At 41.1% G+C, this 23,409-nt stretch overlaps 1 protein-coding gene across 1 annotated transcript in view; it reads left to right on the forward strand.

Annotated features, from left to right (window-relative positions):
- Positions 1-7,469: 7,469 nt before the first annotated feature.
- The window catches only part of clstn2a (calsyntenin 2a), a gene marked incomplete at its 5' end in the record, with an annotated part of 133,870 nt that continues 117,930 nt past the window's right edge, over positions 7,470-23,409 (forward strand). Inside the window, one exon of the mRNA XM_083684835.1 lies at positions 7,470-7,542. Within this exon, the coding sequence (XP_083540961.1) occupies positions 7,470-7,542 (73 nt within the window). The remainder of the gene's footprint in view (positions 7,543-23,409) is intronic.

Raw genomic sequence — 23,409 nt, forward strand, 5'->3', positions numbered from 1 at the left:
AGGATAAGCTTGGGGTAGTTCAGTGTAGTGGGTAGAGGATTGGTTTGTTGAGTGGTTGAGTTGGTTGGTTAACCGGATGGCTAGGTGTCAAGATTCCACTTGGACACTAGGGGGCGACGGAGACTGCCACATTTACTTATAAGTACTCAGGTGCATCCCATTTTTAATTTAGGAGCTCTCTATTTAAGTTTTGTGTTTTCCTTAGTTCAGTGTTGTAGCTTGACACGTATGTCATATGTTCTGTTCTCTCAAGCGATCCTCCAGGTTATGTCTTAGTAGATTCTCTAGTGTCTCTAGTGTTTCTTAGGTTTAGACATAGCCTTTATTATTTTCTAAAAGTCCTTGCCTGTTCTATCCGGTGGATTATTAGTAAAGTGGCCTATTTGTCTTTCAACTGTATTCCCTCATCTGGTCCCCTCTCTGTTCCTGGGTCCTACACCACACAACCTTACACTAGGTAGTTGAAGGGTTAGATGGATATAAGGCTGAAATTAAAGATAGTAAAAAGTCATAGATAGAATGTTAGATAGATAGATCGGTAGATAGGATGAGCCAGGGGTAGGTCAGTGAAGTGGATAGAAAGTTGGTTGGTTGAGTAGTTGGTTAACTGAATGAGAGTTTTTGGAGTTACAAAAAACTTAATAGTTTAAAAAGTGTAAAAAGTATCAGAAAGTTTTCATCAGGGTGGATACGATTTTCTGGATAGTTGAAAGAAAGTGAGTCTTATTATGGTAGCGGATACAGTTAAAGGTGGTTTGGTTGGTTGGTCGGTTGGTTAGATGGATGAATGGATAGATGAAAGAGAGGATGGATAGAAAGAGAGGGGATATATAGAAAGATCAAAACAATTAAGAGGTTAATCAGTATGGGTTATACTGAGTATAGCAGTAGTGACTGGTGAAAGGAGGAAAGTGAGTTTCAACCATGAGGAGTGTCATACAGAGTGTTGTTGGTCTTTTTCTGTGGCCCAACGGTTCAAAGTGCCTCGTCTACACTGCATAGGGGACACATATAATTTTCCAGGGCTAAACATGATTTTTACTACCACTCTATTCAGCAGCACTTCTAGTATACATATCAAGTGAGTGTCAACCATGATGGGTGTCATACAGAGTGTTATTAGCTTTTTACTATTGTTCTTTCGAGATGCTGTCCAAGGTCCTGAAATAAATTCCCTTATACAATTCCTTTTTTGAGGTACTGTTCTAGCAAGTCTAGCTAAGAGATGACAGAACAGATGACTTAATATTAGAGAATTAATTTGATTTAGAACAACCAACACATTATTCACTCTAGTCTGGTCTAGCTAAATGGGAAACAAAAGCATATATAAAAAAGCCTATCATTTCTTCTTTTGTAAGAAATACGTCCTATTACATTGCACATAATAATCATAACATGCTCATCCATTTCATAGTTAAATGGATGAAATATGGCAAAGATCTGCTTGGCAGATATTTTGTGTACAAGTCATTATGCATAATCTGGTACTATCACACTGTATAATGAGACATTAGACACACCACTTCAATGACTAAGGCCCCGGCCATACCAAACTATCAGAAAACGGATAAAACCATATATGTATGAAATAACTATCCGATTTGATCTGTGGAATTCAGGCGTGACCTTTGAAATGACCGAGCAACTTAACAATGCAATGCCTAGCAACTCAATAGGAAACCTTGTTTCTAACTGGCTAAATGAACAAATGGACTGTAGAAAGTTCAACTCCTTACTTTTTTTGTCTGTAAAAAAACTGATAGAGAAACCATTGGTTCAATCTGTAATTAACAGATAGCATAGTTTGGTGTGGCTAGGGTTTCTGTTTCCAACTACAGAAACCATTTTAGAACTATCTGAGATGGTGGGTGTCAGTATCCTCTTTTGTCCGTTGATTTGACATGGAATATGGATAACTCATCTCAGAGAAATACCACTACATAATAGGCAACAAATATACCTACGCACCATCTTACATTAACAGCTTTGCATGTTTGGTTGGCAGCCTCAGGGATGACAGCAACCTCCCCTCCCCTCAAAGTTGGGGAAGCCTATCCTCTTTCACCTCTGTGAGTTCAGCAGAGTTCCTGTTTTACTGGGATGAGTGGGAGCCCATGGTCTGAGTGGACTCACTGCTATTCAAGACCTCCTGGTCATGGAAGACCTTGAGTCTCTTACATCACTAAGACCTGACAGCTCCAAAGTGGTATATTAAAAGAGCTTCAAATGAGCTTCAAAGAGTTCCATATAACTTCTTGGTTAAACTTCCTGATTTACCCAATAATGATTCTTGTAATTATTTCACATTTTACATCTGTTCTCTGTTGTCCTGTTTTCTGTCACTTGACAGAAAGACATAACTGTGAATTATTATTCTGGTTTTATCATTGTTTAAATACGTTTTTCTCTATCTAAAGAGTTCATTGCGGCCTTGTGTCAAAATGGGTTGGAGAAATTAAACAGTGGCCTGGTCACCCCATATCGGTTTGTTAAGGCAATTCATTGTGGCCTTGTGTCACTGGCCTGGTCACCCCAAATTTGTTTGTGCTTTTAACTGTCTTCACAAATAGCTGTGACTTCTGACATCATGAATTACAACAGTTGTTGTTACAACAGCATGTTCTACAACCATGATAAGGCACTGGTGAAGTGTGACATCATCATTTCAGTACCGCTTTAACAACCTAGGCATCATTCAAGTGGAGCTCGCTTAGCTAAGCCCAACATTATTAATGAACAATAGATATTTTTGTTGACCAAATGTGACACTATCCCATTAGGATAATGCATAATGTCAAATTTCACCAGGGATGGAAGAAGGTTTGTTTTGCATATCCCTCTCTGGCAGTGAGCATTCACTCCGCCTCCCAGCCCCATTTGCATTAGGGTTCACCTTCAGACTCTCCATGGAGAGCCTGACTTGGTGAGTCTAATTACATACAAGCTACTGCACTGCACAGTATGTAGCCTCTAGTTTCCTATTACTAATACACTGAAATAACTCTCTAGTATTGGGTTAGAGCCACTGTGTTTCTGCAAGGCTAAATGGCAAATTGAACTATTAAAACTCTTAGGGCCGGTTTCCCAGACACAGATTTAAGACCCCCTCCAGAGGGGTGAAAATGGTTGTATGTCACATGGTATACCTGGCAATCTGAACTTTTCAGGTAAATCGACACTCCAATGAATATGCAAGACTGTGGGCGGCAACGACCCCCCATCCGTGGTCATTGGATCAATGGCCAACAGCGAAAGAGCAACTCCAACACTGCTCTCTCTACATTGATGTAGAGAGAGCAGCTCCAACAGCATTGATGTAGACTAAAACTTCCCTCCTCTGTTATCCTGCCTGTTTTTTTTTTTTTTATTATTTTTGTTTACGTTAGCATTGTTAGAATTTCGAAATTACAAATAGACCGCCATCTTACCGCCAACTAATTACAACGTTAATTTCCCCCAAGCACAAATCTGTCTCACAACACCAAATAAGGTCCACGTAGAATAGCAAGGCGAGAAGGTTTGTTTTATGTGTCCCGGCCTGGAAGTGTCTCACTAATAAGCTACTATTTAGGAGGGCATAGGGAGATAAGGGCATGGGTACCCTTCTCCCAACTTCGGCCAGACCCCACATCAAAATGCTGTTAGTCCTAAATATACTGTAATGCTTGCACAATACTCAACCCAAAACCGACGCGGCGCGTAGCCTATCAATTGTCAGAAATTCGAGCCGACCAAAACATGGTTGTTTAAGTATTGGAGCAGAAGGACCAGGAGGAGGATCTGTGTTCTCTGAGCTCCGTCCCCTACTTCCGGTTAATGTAAATGTGTGCAAATGAGGATTTATTCAAAATAAGAGCGCCTAAGTTAAACTTTATTTAGCATTTAAACATGGTAAATAGGGATCAAGGAACCACAAACAATATGCTAATCATCTTAACAACTATATATCAGTCATCACCATATAATATTTGGTATAGTATTGCCCCAGAATGGTTGACTGTGCAGAAATATTTTTCTAAGATTTCAATTAATCTCTGGTACTCTACTCGGCAAAACTTCTAGAATATGGATCAGGTAATCAACGTTGTTGGCTATTTACTCCGGCCATGCAGCTCAAAGTGGCCTATCTGCACTGCATAGGACACACATAATTTATTTATTTAATTTTTCATATTTTTATATGCATTCTAGAAGTGTTGCCAAGTAGAGTGGTATCAGAGATGAATTAAAATCTTTGAAAAATAGTTTCGTACATTACAGATTGGATCCATCCTCGCTAAAATGTATTGTCTCTCCCTCAACTCTGATAATTTTTTGCTTGGTGAAAAAATAATAGGGCAACATTACATCAACGTAAACATATAGTTCCTTTGATCAATGCCTTTAACAAAATCATTTGGTTGTCTTCATAGGAATTTACTGTGATGTAAAAAAAATCACCTTAGCTGATTGTTAAAATGTGGAACAAATGAGGCAGGCTATAATATAACAAAGCCTTGTGGGCAAAGTGGTGGCTCTGCACTGATCTTACAGGCTAGCAACATGCTACATGGGGGGTGCAACCCTAACCCTAACCCTAACCTCTTCCCAAAAAAGGTTGGAGGGGGCGGGCAGAGAACTCACCTGGATGACGTCAGATCAGATTATTTATTTTTTTTAACAAAATTTCAGACAAAAATTGTGTTGTATATTGCCATACTTATACTTAAAATGTCTATTTTCAGCTTAAAATGTTCGATTTTGACTAGAGGAGGTCTTTAAGTTCTAGACTAAATCACACTTTCAATGAGGAATCTCCATTGAAGATGTTTTTTAGAGTAGGCTTTATTTGTTTGTGAAACCGGCCCTTAGTGAACCTAGACTCCTGTGTCCTGGGATCAGTGCACTGGAGATATGTGTCCCCTTACCTACAAGAAATTGTGTGTTTACACTCAATAACAGGCTGACAAGGGAGGGGAAAAGGTTTCACTAAATGCTAATTGAGTAAACTGAACCTGAAACATAACAGGCAGGAAGATTACAAAATGGTTGAGTGCAAATGTTTTTTCCAATCTATCTGCACGGCATGGCTGGTAAATTAACTTTCAAAAAGATGGAGGAAGTAATATGGCATTTCAAACCATCATTGTGTTCAAGGAACCAAGGGGATTATTGCATCTACCCTGAGGCTCTTTGTAAATTGACATTTAACTAGGCAAAATAAAAGAAAGGGAAAGAGGGAATCGGGGTGGAGTTGAATGCACAATGAATTGCCTTAACTTTAGCCAACATTTTGAAATAGAAATGAGGAGAAGGGAAAATTACAGATTTTCAAATCATTCAAATAAATCTGGATTTTGTAGATGACCTGGCACTGGTCTCTGAAACTCACAGACAAACGCAACAAAAAACAGATGACTACAATAATACAGCAGACAACTTGGCCTCAGATGAAATCTGTCAGAAAGACCAAGGTATTGAGGATTAACACCAAATCCCCAGAAGAAATCACCATAGATGGGGATCCCGGCTCTCCAAATATGCTCTACTCTATGACTGCGAAACCTGGAAAACCACACAACCCCTAATCAATAAACTACAGGTATTCACCAACAACTGCCTATGTTACATACTGAGGATATGTTAGCAAAATAAAATAACCAACCTTGACCTGTAGAAAAAAATAAACAAGAGGTCATCAGCAGTCTGATCAAGAGAAGGAAATGGAGATGGATTGGACACACTCAGGAAAAACACTCAGCAGAAACACAATGAACATAACAAGACAAGCACTGGGCTACAACCCATAAGGAAAGGGAAAGCAGGGAAGGCCAAAAACCAACTGGAGATGCTCTACTCTACAATAACTTAGTGAAGCGGGGATTTCCTGACTAGGCAAACCAAATCTCCTGATGAGAGAGTATTCAGAGCAGTGGAGGGGAGGCTGGTGGACGTAGAAATCGGAAGACAGACTCATCACTATTCCTCATGCCTCTCAGATAAAAGGTATACTAAAATTAGCTATACTAACTGTAGGGCTAGAGTTAGGGTTACAACTTATTATATCATTGAATCGGATTCATTTGTTTCAATGCAATTTTTCTATATGCCAATAGACAATTTGTACAAACACATTGTCACAAATAGCTTTACATTCTATTGCCTAGTATTGAGCTCCTAAATTAGGAGCATGCAGCAAAAAGAGTGTCCTGCATAGTAATAATAGCTCGCTCTATCTTGAACTCTAGTTCGATCCTTCACAAAATAGGTTTCCCAACTTGCGCCAAGTTACTGGCCACCAGAAAAGGCAAAACGTTATTTTGAGCCCAATATCACGATAATCGGCCCAGAATTGCTAGAGGAGATCCACTGCACTCCCCGTGAGCATGTAATAGTGACAAGTAGGTCTGTGTCTTCAGATGCCAAGCCTTATGTTAGGTGTTTTAGATTCCATTTACAGTTATTTGCGAATACTTAAGTTAGCCCACTTTGGAATAGATTAGATTTCCCATAGCAACTCACAGGCTTTTTCTATATAAATCAAGCTAACTGAAAAGGTATGAATGTTTTGACATTTTTGATAACACTCTCAGACAGACATACCGGTGTTCACCATGAGTGCATTAATGGTGCCTTATGATCGTGCCTCTGTCTTCTTCCTCAAATGAGAGTGCCTTGGACATCCTGATTTGTTAGATGTGGTTTAGTTTAAGGAGAACCTTAAGTAGACTACTGTATACACATGTACTTGTGCGTGAGCACACACACACACACACACACACACACACACACACACACACACACACACACACACACACACACACACACACAAAACCCCTTTCTCTCTTTCTCTCTCTTAATCCCCGAACACAACAATGGAAGGGAATATTGGGGTAAATAAGAGGAAATTAGACATCGTGCCGCAGGGTTACTGTTTGGAGTTAAATCTGAAAGATAGAGCAGATGCACTGTAGCTTAATGTCCTTAGCCTAAGCGCAGCTGTGCCATATATTGAACACATGACATCAACAAGCTAATTATACAATTAACCACCAGAGATAAGTAATATATACAGAGGAAATCATCGTCAGTGGAAATATAAACTCTTAAAATAATTCCTCACTGTGTGACGTAATAGTCTAGTCCCAGGGCGCGCTGAGATCTGTCCCGTTCCTGGTCCCTCCCAATATCAAACGCAGCCAGCCGCGCCAAACCGTCGCTCCGCCTCCACTTATTGACTTGGTCTCTTTTATAGCGCACCGGCAATTTCAGTTCCCCACTTTATTCATTCTGACTCGGTGAGTCGAACAGATATCAAGAAAGTGTAGAATATCAAGTGAAGGAGACGAGGAGAGCGAGAGAGAGAGAGAGAGAGAGAGAGAGAGAGAGAGAGAGAGAAAGAAAGAAAGAAAGAGAGAGAGAGAGAGAGAGAGAAAGAAAGAAAGAAACAGCGGTCATTTCGTCCCAGTTGAATTCGTTTTCTCGTCATGAAGATGGTTGGAGTGCCATTTGCCCTTGTTTGGGTGATTTTGGGACAGTCTTGCGTCCTCGCTGGAAAAGGTAAGTGAATATGACAACCGACTGCGATTCTATGCATGTCTATTGATTTAGATGTTATTGTCAGAAGGGAGCGAGTGAGGTCCGTTGATTTCTAAAGGAAGGATTTTCAGATTTTTCTTCGTTGCTGGAGCTCATGCTGTGCCGTAGATTATTATAAAATGCGGGTAGGCTATTTGCGGTTGTTCAACAGAAGCTTTCGTGATGTTTGACGGATTACAGGATTTTTGTAGGCTAGATAAAATAAAAAGAGTGTCCAACCCCATGTAAGTTTGCATTTTATTTTGGATGGGATATGCATAAATAACAAATTAAAACAACTCGTCGATAGCCTACTGCAGCTTTTTCTATTTGCTTAAGTATATCCTTCGTGGTGTTGCAAAGGTGGTGGTGATGGATATAGGGACCTCTGGCCGTTCGCATGCACTCAATGGCCAGAGTAGACGTCGTTGAATGTGTTGTTATGCCTCCTTGTTTTCTCGCTTCAGAGTAAACAAATTGCCGTAATGGAATATTCTATATAAATGGCATCTAGAATTTAGTCGAATTTAGTCTCCGGGTTGAGACTATGGGTTCTTGTTGTTAAACTCGCCCCGGCATATAAGAACACATTGTTATTAATGTCGCTAATTTAGATAGGACAGGAGTCACACATGTAGGCATCTTGAGAGAGGAGGAAAACAATGTCTCTTATGGTCATACAGTGCTGCTTGAAAGTTTGTGAACCCTACAGGGATGGTCATTATTTTTGTATAAAATCTTAAAATGAACTTTATCTAAACCCCAATTCGTAATAAAGACATTCCAAATAAAGGACACAAACAAAAAAATATGATATATTGTCATTGTTTATTTAACGAAAGTGGTTTATTTAACAAAAACTCAGATTTCATGTGTGCAAAAATATGTGAACTTCATCAGTCAATAGCTTGTGACACCTCCATTAGCAGCGATAACTTGGAGTAAACGTCTCGTATAGCCACTAATCACTCTCTGACATCTGATTTGAGGGATTTTTGTCCACCCCTCCTTACAGAACTCAGCCAATTGAGTGAGGTTTGACGGGTGTCTGCCATGAACTGCCCGCTTCAGGTCCTGCCACAGCATCTCGATTGGATTTAGGTCAGAACTTTGACTTGGCCAATCCAAAACACAAATCTTCTTTCTCCTGAGCCATTCTTTGGTAGATTTGCTTGGATGCTTTGGATCGTTGTCTTGTTGGAAGACCCATTTTCAGCCCAGCATTAGCTCCTTGACTGATGGGTTGATGTTCTGTTCAAGAATCTCCTGCTGTACCTCAGAATTCATGGTGTTCATTCGTGTGTGTATTTTGTTACTGTGTGTGTGTCTGTGTTTGGTATACTATAGGCCTACACAGTATGTGTGAATATGTACCTGTGTGGTACACTGTGAACTGTACACAATACATGCCCAGAATGATCTGTGGGTGTGTGTGTGTGTGTGTCATCCTGTGTGTACAAGCTCGCACGTGTGTATGATATGAGAGACAGAAGACAAAAAAGTGATATGACAAAGACTTATCTAACGTTACAAAAATCAGAATCAGAATCAGAATCAGAATTCTTTTATTTGGCCAAGTATATTTGCACATACAGGAAATTGACTTTGTTAATAGGAAATTGAAAAACAGAGAAAACTGAGAGATGTAAACCACAGAAAAGAGGGAGTGAGAGAAAGACAGCAGTGCTGAATGAAAGAGAATAGAAAAACAGGGTCAGATTTATCGGTGTCTTTTCAGGAGAGGCGTTGCATTATCCGAGTGGTACATAAATTGTGGAGGCGAAGTGGAACGACTGAGCATAACTCAGGCTTCCATGTGTCGACTTGGGAACGCGATGCCTGGGAACTGTTCCACCTGGGAACTGTTCCCTCTGCACTCTCTCTCTCTCTCTCTCTCTCTCTCTCTCTCGCTACACTTTGCTGGCGTCGTTTGGGAGGCAGAGAGATGGGAGGAAAAAATGTCACAAGAGGGAAAAAGAGAGGCGCTCCTTCAACTGCCCCACTCATATCATTTCCCCTCTCTTACTCTCTCCTCCCATCTCTCTCTCTCTCCTTCTCTCTCTCTCTCTCTCTCTCCCGATTGCATCTTAAGTGCTTTCTGATCTTAAATAAGATGTAATAGTTGGAGATGTTCTCTTTCTCCATCTCTCTCACTCTCTCACCCTCTTCCTCTCTCATTGTCTCTCTCATTCTCTTTGTCCCTCTCACTCTTCCTCCCACCCCTCTTTTTCACTCTCTCTCCCTTTTTTTTCCTCCTTGAGTAACGTCTTAGTTCCACGGTGAGGTAGCTTGTAAAGAAACGTCAGGGCTTTGTGGAGCTGGACAGCTATGCAAATGAGGCGCTTAATATAGGCGTTAATTACCCAGCATGCCTCATTAGAGTGGGCGTGATGAGGCGTGGGGTTGGGGAGAGGAGCATATAAACCGGTGTGTGTGTGGGTGTGTGTGTGTGTGTGTGCGTGTGGGTATGTATGTGTGAGTGAGCGAGCGAGCCCCCACCAGCTGGTCAGATGGCCCTGGTGGGACCCTTTGGTCAGCACTGCTCAATCTGTGCTGTAAAATCATTCCATGCAGTATTGATACAGACCCAAACAGGCAGTGGTGTGAAGTAACAAAGTATAAGTACTTCATTACTGTACTGTTTTTAGTTTTTTGGGGGTATCTGTACCTTATTTGAGTGTTTATAAATCTTGTAACTTTTCCTCTTACTCTAGTACATTTTCACAAGAAAATGTTTACTCTAATACATTCTTCACTGACACCCTCATTAGTCATTATATCTGCATGAAATCTGTTCAATCATGACAAAGAGAGATCACTTTTTTCATGTGTTTGCGTGCTTGTGTTTGCACCCCCCCCCACAATCACTCCTACAGTACAACGAGTTACACCTGCGCTGGCATGATCGCATGCTCACCATGGCACTGGCAGCAGCAGCAGACTCCACACTGCAGACTAGAGCTGGGCGGTAGACCGGTTTATTAGGTATATCGCTATGGATCTATGCTTTGATATGGATTTTGACTATATCTTAAACTAGTGAATCATGTTTCAACACTGCAGCTTGTGGTGGAACCACAATATAATTTTTATGGAATTTTACATTGTACAGACAAATCTTGACAGCCCAAGTACGATCAAATGCCTCCAAAGTCATTGGACGGCGCTTCATCATACAGCAGGACAATGACCCAAAACATACTGCCATAGCAACTAGCCAAATCAAGCTCCAGATTTAAATCCTATTAAACATGCATTTCATTTCCTGATGATAAGACTTTACACAAAAATATCAAAAACAACAACAACTGAAGATGGCTGCATACAGGCCTGGCAGAGCATCACCAGAGAAGATACCCAGCATCTACTGGGGTCAATGAATCGCAGACTTCAGGCAGTTATTGCATGCAAAGGATTGTTCATTTGAACATTATTTGAATCTGTCCCATTACTTATGGGGGATTAAATAGGGGGACAATCTATACAAAGTGTTGTCATTTCTAAATGGTAAAACCAATATGTACACAAATACCATGAAATAAAAGCTGAGAATCTTTACTTTAACCTCATAATAATTGTTTTAAATCCCAAATTTTGGAGTATAGAGCCAGAAGAAAAAATGCTTCACTGTCCCATTACTTACTCAGGGCACTGTATTTGAATGTCTGATAAAAAATGCCTGTCTTGATTTGAGCTGTGCAGTGCGAGTGTCAGCGTTGCCGCGAGGGGAATGCAATATCGTTGATCAAAAAAATAGAGTCAACTTCTCCAAATCAGTGTTCAGTAATATTTCGACTGTAACCGGCTCTTTCTTACTCATTATTGGGAGTTAAGAAACAAATGTGACACCCAGCCTTTCCGTTGTTATCTAATTGAACTCAATGTTTGTTTTGGGGTACAAGCGACTGAAAATAATAAAACATAAAGAAAGGGGAGGGGTGGGGGAACGCAACAATGGCGGTTGTTGCGGTAGTTTCTTCTAACCTTGCGGATGGCTTGTCACGTGTAGTGGCATGGTTACCATGACAGCCCTACCTTAAACACCGGTTTTGCTCCTCTTGTTGTAACACGTGCAGATTGTGTGCAGCCAACAGAATTTATATTAATTTACGTGAGTATGAATTTTGGGTCGTTTTCAACCCACTGTAAACACGCTCATATTCTCTCACTGTTGACTGAAGCAGCACTATTTATCCCCCATACCCCACCCTCACCTCCATAATCCAACACACACACACACACACACACACACACACACACACACACACACACACACACACACACACACACACACACACCACTTTCCCCTCTACATCCCTCACCAATGGCAAGTTGTCAGCAAACAAGCAGACCCAATTACAGTAGGCTGCTGCTCTGGAGGACTAGTAGTTTCCAAGCATGCTGCTCCAGTCTCTCCCCTACAGACAGCTGGAGCTGTGTAATTTGTGTAATAAAAGAGTCCACAGAGAGAGAGAGAGAGAATGAATGAGTGAAAATTGTGAGGGTGAATTAATCTAGTTCACACTTGCAGAGATGCATAACTGTGCAAGTGTGTGTGTTAACTTCCACATTAAGCACAAAAGCATCCATTGGGTGGGGGCTTTAACACACACACACACACACACACACACACACACACACACACACACACACACACACACACACACATTCAGTCAGTCAGTCAATAACCCTCCCTTTGATGGTCAAGAAGAATCAGAACACAATGGGTTAGAAAATAAATTGAATTCTTACACAAATGCTGTATAGTATTGAATAGAGCTACAGTCCATAGAAAGCTACAATAATTGTCCCACATCGGTGAAATCGAAGAAGGGACGATATAGCGGTCTCTGTCCATTCTTATGCCGCAAGCTTTTTCTTCGACAACACTGGGACAATTTTGATGAAAGTTGGGTGAATGATGGGTCTTTCCATACAGTTGGGACATGTACGAAATTACACTGACTGGCTCAATATTGATGAAACTATGGTAAAAGATGTGTCTTGCTATAGAGATTGTTTATGAGTTTTGAGGTGACGTCATTGTACACAGCATAATAGCGTGGAGAGCTAGGAGTGTAGCAGGGGGCTGTGTCCACAGGGAGCTTTTTTCTTTTAAAGCAGCGCTGGGCTTTTGTTGTTGCTTAGCTACCTGATACAGTGCTTTAGCTGGCAAGGTAAATACAGTGCATTCGTGAAGTGTTCAGACCCCACCTTAACTTTTTCCACATTTTGTTATGTTACCGCCTTATTCTAAAATGGATTAAATAATTTTTTCTCCCTCATCAATTTACACACAATACCCCATAATGACAAAGAGAAATGTTTGCTAATTTATTAAAAATAAAAAACTGAAATATCACATTTACATAAGTATTCAGACCCTTTACTCAGTACTTTGTTGAAGCACCTTTGGCAGCGATTACAGCCTCAAGTCTTCTTGGCTATGACGCTACAAGCTTGGCACACCTGTATTTGGGGAGTTTCTCCCATTCTTCTCTGCAGATCATCTCAAGCTCTGTCAGGTTGGATGGGGAGCGTCGGTGCACAGCTATTTTCAGGTCTCTCCAGAGATGTTCGATCGGGTTCAAGTCTGGGCTCTGGCTGGGCCACTCAAGGACATTCAGAGACTTGTCCTGAAGCCACTCCTGCGTTGTCTTGGCTGTGTGCTTAGGGTTGTTGTCCTGTTGGAAGGTCAACCTTCGCCCCAGTCTGAGAACCTGCTCCAGAGCACTCAGGACTTCATCAAGGATCTCTCTGTACTTTGCTCTGTTCATCTTTCCCTCAATCCTGACTAGTTTCCTATTCCCTGCCTCTGAAAAACATCCCCACAGCATGATGCTGCCACCACCATGCTTCACCGTAGGGATGGTATTAGCCAGGTGATGAGCGGTGCCTGGTATCCTCCAGACGTGACGCTTGGCATTCAGGCCAAAGAGTTCAATCTTGGTTTCATCAGACCAGAGAATCTTGTTACTCATGGTCTGAGAGTCCTTTAGGTGCCTTTTGGCAAACTCCAAGCAGGCTGTCATATGCTTTTTCCTGAGGAGTGGCTTCCATCTGGCCACTCTACCATAAAGGCCTGACTGGTGGAGTGCTGCAGAGATGGTTGTCCTTCTGGATGGTTCTCCCATATCCACAGAGGAACTGGAGATCTGTCAGAGTGACCATTGGGTTCTTGGTCACCTCCCTGACGATGACCCTTATCCCCCTATTGCTCAGTTTGGCTGGGCGGTCAGCTCTAGGAAGAGTCTTGGTGATTCCAAACTTCTTCCATTTAAGAATGATGGAGGCTACTGTGTTCTTGGGGACCTTCAATACTGCAGAAATGTTCTTGTCCCCTTCCCCAGATCTGTGCCTCGACACAATTCTGCCTCAGAGGTCTACAGACAATTCCTTCGACCTCATGACCTGGTTTTTGCTCTGACATGCACTGTCAACTGTGGGACCTTATATAGACAGGTGGGTGCCGTTCCAAATCATGTCCAAGCAATTGAATTTACCACAGGTGGACTCCAATCAAGTCGTAGAAACATCTCAAGGATGATCAATGGAAACAGGATGCACCTGAGCTCAATTTCGAGTGTCATAGCAAAGGCTCTGAATACTTATGTAAATGTAATATTTCAGTTTTTTTTATTTTTAATAAATTAGCAAACATTTCTAAAAACGTGTTTTGGCTTTGTCATTATGGGGTATTGTGTGTAGATTGATGGGGGAATTTTATTTTAGAATAAGGCTGTAACATAACAAAATGTGGAAAAAGTTAAGGGGTCTGAATACTTTCCGAATGCACTGTAGCAACGATTAGAGATTATGCTAACACAAACTTTGTAGGCATTTAAATGTTAGTAACAGAGTAGTTTGCTAGCAAGAGGGGGTAAATACATTTAGAGAGTGTTTGTGTCATACAAAAAGAGTGTATATTTATTTCAGAAAGTGTAGTGGAAGACATCTTCATTTTCAACTGAAGTAGATGCTATCTTGTTGTGAAATTTTTGTTTGCCCCTCCTTTAACTTGATTGGTTGGCTGATGTAAAAGTGACATTGATGGACGCAGCTTTTTATGAAAAGTTTAACCTTTTTCAAGTAAGCTCTGCTCTGCAAAAGCTGGTGCCAGCAGAAATTCAACTCGGTGTGAATATCTACTCGAGTAGCATCTATTTCCGGGTCATTTCCTGGTTTTGATATTGCACAATAATCAGAAGCTTGAGTATTTGTATTCAATCAATATTTTCAGGTGCAGTTGAGCTAATATATGTTTGTATCAAGCTAGCTTTAATTTGAGTCAGATTTCCACTCACACTGTGACAGATCATCATGTAGTCCATGTAACATGATCTGTCACAGTGTGGAAATCCGTCTTGGTGTGAACATTGACTCTGGTGATTTTATTTTAATGATTGAGTTGAACAGCACTTATGGCTGCCTAATGTCTAATTCGATAAATACTGTAGTGATTCTCGCGAGCTCAATAGAAATACAGATTAGCGAAATTTCACCCGAAAACATCCATTAAATACACATACTCACACTTCGGATTATTGCCTAATATCAAAACCCGGAAATGACCCGGAAATAGACGCTACCCGAGTAAATATTCACAGCAAATCGGATTTGCCGTCATACCGGCCGTTCAGGAGCTCTGCGCAAAAAAAAAAAAAAAATGCAGCTGTAGGCATATAGCCTAACGAATTTGGGAATAATATTTTGTGAGTTAAGTCTGTTATACAGCATAATTTCATAGCGAAACTTGTCCTATATCAATACAGAAACCAGAGTTGTGTTTATAGCCATTCGCATTTGTAACCACATAATTTGCCTGTGCAAATAATTTGTTTTAGCTAACGAATTTGGGAATAATATTTTCAGAAGTCAACGCAAAGCTGTAAGAAGCAAATATCGTCTGTGCAAATATTTTGTTTGAAGTAAAGGCATTTTGTATCAATAAGAATTAGTACGATAGTAGCCTAGTGGCGCCCACATTATTTTTCTATTTGGTCACAGAAGGTGACCGCACCAAGGGAAAAGCACTCCCTGTGCGCAACGGGGACACAACACTGTAAAACACAGACAACCAGAGTGTCATAATAAAACGTTTTTATGTCTTGCTACATTCACAGGTTTCTCCATCACTGTCTTTTTATAGAGGGGCGCTACATCATTCGTGGGGGACAACATGTTTACTGTACACTTTATTTATATTGCCCTTTATTGAAGTTAAGCTCTTTTTTGAGTGATACAAAGTTAATATTTGCGGAGTCTTGTTCCCCCACAGTAATGTTCCCTGCCTTTCTCTTTCGTATTGTGGACCTCCACACTAATCTCACTATATTTTGGGCAACAGAAAACAGTAGGCTGATCTCAATATAGCTATATTTATGAATATATGAATCTCGTAATCACAAACCCTTCTCCCTATTGGAAAAAAAAAATTGTGCAGAAGTTCTACTCTAACCTTTATGTATGTATGTATGTATGTATGTATGTATGTATGTATGATAAAAGGAATACACAACTTAGCCTGAATGGTCGTCCACAATATTGTAGTAACCTAGTATTCAGGTTATTGTACATCTCACAACATTTGGGCTTTTGAGACTGCTTATTTAGCTTTTTTTGCGGTGAATGTTCATTACATTCAATTCCAGAGAAAAGACTGGGAAAATGTGTATATCACTGTGTCTACGCATTTCACCGAACACTGAATTAAGCACCTGAAGTTAGGATCCGCTTTAAGAGAGAGAAGTGCGCAAATATTGAGATAAATGTATGCAACGTGACTCAGGATTCCCCCCCATCAGTGAGTTAGAGAGTGACTAGTCTCGCAGGGCCAGACGTGTTGCCTCCTACGAATTACATATGCTCCAGGCATACCGTCTGGAGAGAATGTATATCGCGGATCCACTGTATCTTTGATTAAGAATATTCAAGATCAACAAATCGAAAAGCGAAATGCATTATACACTAGTACACTATACACTGTTATTATTTTCATAATAACAAATAATAAATGTGTGTGTGTGAGGCGAAATCAACTTTCTTACACAAAACCTATTATAGATATTAGTACAGTCATATTTCAGTGCAGTTGCTAGACTAGACAGCATTTATTTGGCAGTGTTACTCTGAAAATATTTTTAACCGAATTACCAATTGCTTTACAAGGGAAGAAATTTAACTACACTACAGCTACAACTGAGAGATATATTTAGGCTGCAGGCTCAGGGCAATGTGATGTGTGAATGAAACTTGCAAGACCAACTACAAAGGAATAGCTTCAGACAAGAACGAACAATAGACAGAAAGAGATACTAAAAGTTAGAGAGAGAGTCCAAAGAAAAGATGGCTGTTGTGTCTCCCTCTCTCAGATATGCAGAAGTCTTAAAAAGGACGCACGGACGCGCGCACGCGCGCGCGCACACACACACACACACACACACACTAGTCACACCTGAAGCTACGTTCATCACTCAGAGAGCAAGGGATGGTAGCAGGGAGGAAAAATGAAAGCATGGAAGGAGGTATTGGTTTTCATGATGTGTCTCTAAAGTGGCGTACACCCAGTGGTTTTGTCTCAGGACTCCACCGAGGTTGGCATGGGTAGATGCTTGTGGGCGTTTCTATTCTTTCAATAGTCCCCCAGCCCCCTCCCAATCTCTCTCTCTCTCTCACTCCTGCAGCAACACATTTAATTTGGTAAATTTAGACAATTTACATATTTTTGTCTTCTATTTGAATTAAGCTGTCAATTGTGAGCTGAAGTGTCATTTTTTTCAGGTCTTCTCTTCCCTCTTTTTTTTCCTCTCTCTCTCCTTCCTTCCCTCCCATCCCCAGTTTAGACTGTGCATTTGTCATGTGAGCTTGCTGGCATAAGTTTGTTTGTAAATTAGTTTTAAGTGTGTGTAACACTGTATGTGTTTGAGTCAAACTGTGGACGAGTGTGTGCTTTCCCGCATGTTGCCTGTGACTGTGGGTTTAGCTGATGACAGATAGGTGGTAAAGCTGGCAGGTATATTCCCCCTGAGTACTCATTACTCCTCTTCACTGAGTGACTGCCTCAACACCTGTGTGTGTGTGTGTGTGTGTGTGTGTGTGTGTGTGTGTGTGTGTGTGTGTGTGTGTGTGTGTGTGTGTGTGTTCCACCCACTGTACCTGCTATCCCTCAGCTGTGACCAAAACATCTATGTGTGGTATAGGCACACGCTGGTATAGGCACCATCCCCAACCCTATCTCCAATGACAACCTGCTTTTCCCCCAGCCAAGACCCCACCTCCCTTATTTCAACAGTGTTTGTATATTTGCCACCACCTCCAGTTAGCAACTCCAGTAGTGTTGGTTTTTAATGGCCATTGTGTCGGCCATTTTGAACGGGAAGTACGGTATGTGAGCAGCAGGAACTGTGACCCATTTCAGTGTTGTCCTTTCCCTTGTGCATTTCTTTGAGAGTCATTTGTTATATTATTTGTTGTAGTGTCTTTGAGTATTGAGAAGAAAGCACAATACAAAATAAATGTGTTATTATTATTGTGGCACCATCCCCACCTCCCTTATGTCAACAGTGTGTATGTGCCTATACTTGGGGAGAGGGAGAGAGAGGGGGAGGGAGAGAGAGAGAGAGAGAGAGAGAGAGAGAGAGAGAGAGAGAGAGAGAGAGAGAGAGAGAGAGAGAGAGAGAGAGAGAGAGAGAGAGAGAGAGAGAGAGAGAGAGAGAGCATTGCTCGAAGACTTGCTTTCACGACTCCATCGTGTAAGGGGATTATTGCTTAACTACCTCCAGTTAGCAACTCCAATAGTGTTGGTTTTTAATGGCCATTGTGTCGGTAATTTTGAACGGGAAGTACTGTTATGCTAGCAACTGCCTGGTGCTTTGCTCCCTTTCTTCTATATGTGACAGAATGTGAGCAGCAGGAACTGTGACCTATTTCCAGTGTTGTCCTTCCCCTTGTGTATTTCTTTGAGAGTAATTTGTTATGAGTGTGTGTGCGTGTGTGTGTGTGTGTCAAGTAATACAATAGTGAGCATGGCACTGTTATCTGTCTATGTTGTGCCTGCTCCTACTGTACTCTGCTGTACATTTTCATTAGTTTGTTTTGATGCTCAGGGTATCAACCGGCAGTCTGGCGGGCATGCTGCAAAAACTAGTGGCCACTCAGAATCAGAATTCTTTTATTTGGTAAAGTATATTTGCACATACAGGAAATTGACTTGGTGAGGTTGGTGCATGGACATAAAAAACAAATATCAAATATTGACAAGAAATTTACAAAATAGCGAAGTATTAACAAAATAGCAATAACAAATTTACAAATTTACAAAAAAGAGCAGCAGAACAATACATCTTGTAGGCATAAGAGGCTGTGAAATGGTTGTGGGGCATGTACACTATAAATTAGAATAATTTTAAATAATTATAAATTACACTGTCAGTGCATTGTTTGTGTGACAGGGTGGGGGGGGTCAGAGAGAGGCAGGGGGCTTGGTTGTGAGCCCCACTGCCATGGGGAAGAAACTGTTCAGGTGGCGCGATGTTTTAGTCTTGATTGACCGGAACTTTTTGCCGGATGGAAGTCTCTGGAAGAGGTGGTGACCAGGATGGGAAGGATCAGCGATGATCTTTCCTGCTCTCTTACTGGTCCTGGAGTGGAACAGGTCCAGGAGAGATGGCAGGTTGCAGCCGATGACCTTCTTGGCTGACCGAATGATCCGCTGCAATCTGCCTTTGTCCTTGGCAGTGGAGGCAGCGAACCAGACGGTGATTTAGGAGATGAGCTGAGGATGGTCTCAATGATGAGGATGGACTCAGTGATGGCCGTGTAGAACTCAACCATCACTTTCTGCGGCATGTTGAATTTCTTCAGCTGCCGCAGGAAGAACATCCTCTGCTGGGCCTTCTTGATGGTGGAGGTGATGTTCTCCGCCCACCTGAGGTCCTTAGAAATTATTGTCCCCAGGAATCTGAATGACTCCACAATGTTAACTGGGGAGTCACACATGATGAGGGGGGCGGTTGGGGCTGGGCTTCTCCTAAAGTCTACTACCATCTCTACAGTTTTTAGGGCGTTCAGCTCCAAGTAGTTATGGCTGCACCAGGAAGCCAGGCTGTCAACTTCCTCCCTGTAGGCGGCCTCATCACCGTTGGAGATTAATCCAATGAGGGTAGTGTCATCCGCGAACTTCAGGAGTTTGACAGAAGGGTGGCTAGAGGTGCAGCTGTTGGTGTAGAGGGAGAAGAGTAGAGGAGAGAGCACGCAGCCTTGTGGGACTCCGGTGCTGATGGTCTGGGGCTCCGAGACAAGCTTGCCCAGCCATTCGTGGTACCGTTGTAGTTCTCACTTGACAATTGCCATTGTAATTCAGAGTCTGTGTTGTTCCTAGCCAAATGAGGCCAATTCCAGCGTGTCTACAATAACTTTCTTAAGAATAGTTGGAACATAGGGTTAGGGTTAGGGTTAGCTATACTGCAAGATCATGAATTCAAGATGACAATACAGGAGCCCAATAAAAATGTAATGATGATTAATTAAATTAAAATAATGACTGTTATGATATGTGATATAAATTAGGAATTTGCAAAGTGTGTCATTTGATGGCCATTGATGGCGTCAAATGATGGCCAATCCATTATTTGGATGCGTTAGATGATGGCGAAGTTAAAGGAAATATTTATAACTACATATAATTTGTATCATTATTATTGATTTACTGCAATTGCAGAACAATTTGGGATTTGTCTACCACATGAATTTGCCCCCCAATACATGCATGTATAAAGCTTTGAGAATGGGTGTGCCAATTTCATTCAATAGTTCGAAATGATCAGTTGTGTGTCAAAATGCCATCTTGCTGTGCTTATAATTGTACTAATCATACTGGTGAAGGGGGTCCAAAGTTAAGTTTTTTCATGTAAGTATGACTTGGAATGTATTGTTATGGGACAAACTAAGCAACATAGCCTATTGATCTATGGCCTGGCTACTTATAATGCCCAGATAATTCAGCATGTAATTTTCACCTTGGTGTTGATGAGCTGCGCTAGCCTTATTGGCAATGTGAGTCTTTGTAGTTTGCATCTGAAATTGAAGGCATAGGCCTATACATCATTGAGTACACCGAAGTTAGCAGTATCGTTTCTCTCTAATGACTCGTGAGTTTGCCAATCTCCAGGCGTGTCATATTCTATGACATAATTCATCTTTTTTCTACATCCATTTGGTGGAAATACGCTTTTAGTTATACAGTACGTCATGTCTTTGCAATGTTGACACAATTACAGTGAAATGCTATTCAAGGCTTGATAGAACTGAGGGATGCTGCCATGCTGTTCAGGCAGAACATAACCGCTGTGTTCTGACTGTACCCAATCCTCCACCTGCTGTTTGGACCTAACCTGGAGCCTCCATAGTTAGCCATTAATTATTTTGATTGTGTGCTTGAAGCCCAATAATTTAAGCCTAGGAAGTAGAGTTATTGGTGTATTTCTATGCTAGGCTTTAAGCCCCATTTGGCAATTCATACCACCCATTGTCTTACCTCAGATAGGGCAACTATCTGCACTGATCTGTCTTATATCTGGAAAAAGTGTAGACTACGTTGAGGCGTGAGGAAAAAAATGGCAACTGAGATGAATAAATGTTAGTGAAAATGGTTTGGTCGGGCCCTTAGCCCTGGCTAAGCCCTGTTTTGGCCCAGGCTAACACAGTGGAAATGGAGCAGGAACCCTGGAACTAAGTTCAAACCCACAGTGGATGTCTTATTATGTCTTATTTACTTATTTACTGTTTCATTTTACTTAGACCTTCTCTCTTCTAGTCACACTCACCTTTATACAGTGCGTAAGTAATGTAACAGTGCAGCACTAAAACAGTGGTTTTGTACTCCAAAAGTTCGAATTACTTTAACCTTAACAATTACTGTAAGGTTAAAGTATAGATTCACAGCTTTTATTTGATTGTATTTGTGTACATATTGGTTTCACCATTTAAAAATTATAACACTTTTTATACATATTCCCCCTATTTCAGGGCACTAAAAGTAATGGGAAAATTGGTTTGACAGGGGTTTCTGGTTAGTCAGGTGTGTTCCGTCACATCATTTGTGCAGGCATAAGAGAGCTGTCAAAATCTAGTATTGATACTAGGCTTTGCTTTTGCCTTTGGAGTCTGCTATTGATGGCTGTCAACATGAGCCTAGCCAAAACCTTAGGCGTGCCCAAATCAACAGTTTGGAACATCATACATTTAAAAAAAAAAAAAAAGCTCTGCAATCGCAAATAGCTGTTAGGCCAAGGTAGATTTCTACAGTGGATGACCAAACAATGCTCACCATAATTAAGAAAATCCCCCAAACTGTCCTAAGATCAACAACACTCTCCAGGAGTTAAGTGTGAATGTGTTTGAGACTACAATCCGCAGAATATGTCACCAACCGAAGTACAGACACTTCATTGCAAGGTGCAAACCATAGTTATCTTAAAAAAGGATAGTCCGGTTACAGTTTGATGAAAAGTACATAAAAAGCCTGGAGGTCTGGAAAATGGTCTTGTGGACAGATAAGACAAATATGATCATGTACCAGAGTGATTGTAAAAGGAAGGTTTGGAGAAAAAAATAGCTGCCTAAGATTTATAGCACAATTTACCACCTCATCTGTGAAACATGGTGGAGGGGGTGTTATGGTTTGGGCATATGGTGGTATAGCTGCCACTAGAACTGGTTAACTTGTCTTAATTGATGCTATAATTGCTGGCAGCAGCAGCAAAATGTATTCTGTAGTGTATAGAAACATCTTGTCTGCTCGAGTACAAGCAAATGCCTCCAAATTAATTGGATGGTGCTTCATCATACAGTAACATAATGACCCAGAACATACTGCCATAGCAAATAGGGAGTTTTTCAGGGCCAAAAGTGTAAAGTTCTTGACTGGCAGTCAATATTCATATTTAATCCAATTTAACGTGCATTTCATTTCCTGATGATAAGATGTTAGGCTAAACGACCTAAAAACAAACAAGAACTGTAAATGTGAACAGCTTGTCACGCCTCTTCACTGACTTGTATAAATACGATCTACCCCATAGGAACTGCGTTTCATTCTCCAAAAAGTATGAGGCGATTCTTCTTTGCATGATACTGTCATTGTGCTTATATGCAGTATCCACATGTTTTAACCCCCCACCCCCACCCAAATATATTACAAATGGTCAACAGAGGAGATTCTGTTGACATTTTGTGTTTGTTTAGTTTCCTAGACATTATTATTATTTTGTGCACCGTCAGCAGAAATAGCTTTTCTGTGTGTTCAGCAATGTTTTTGTGTTTCTATTCGGTTTGGCAGTGTTACTCAAAGAGCCGTGTTCAAGCCTCCACTCAGGGTTTAGTAACAGTTAATTAACAGAGGCTTGAGTATAGCTCTATGAAGTATGGCAGTAACAGTGATAGCAATTGCTGAGAAGAAGGGTATGTGTATGTATGTGTGTGTGTATGTGTGTGTGTTTGTGTGTGTGTGCGCGTGCATGCGTGTGTGTTTTATATGGATGGCTTATGCTCCAAATACGGATGGTTTATGGTCCTCAGCACCTTTCAATGAGGCCATTTTGGTGCCAAAAGCATGTTAAGGAACCAAGGTCGAACACAAACCAAAACAAGCATTTGCTTGACAATTATATCTCAGCGGCACTGTATGAACCTCAGTAATTCTCCATCAACTTCTAGTCGCACTGAAATTCCAGCTAATGTAAATATAATTCCTGCTGACATTTCACACATTGTCTTTGATGATTTCCCCACTGCCTTATTGAAGGTGATTCTCTGACTACAAGACCGTTAAGAGGAGACGGGGCAGGGTCT

This window comes from Argentina silus, assembly GCF_951799395.1.
Source record: "Argentina silus genome assembly, chromosome: 1".
NCBI lineage: Eukaryota > Metazoa > Chordata > Actinopteri > Argentiniformes > Argentinidae > Argentina > Argentina silus.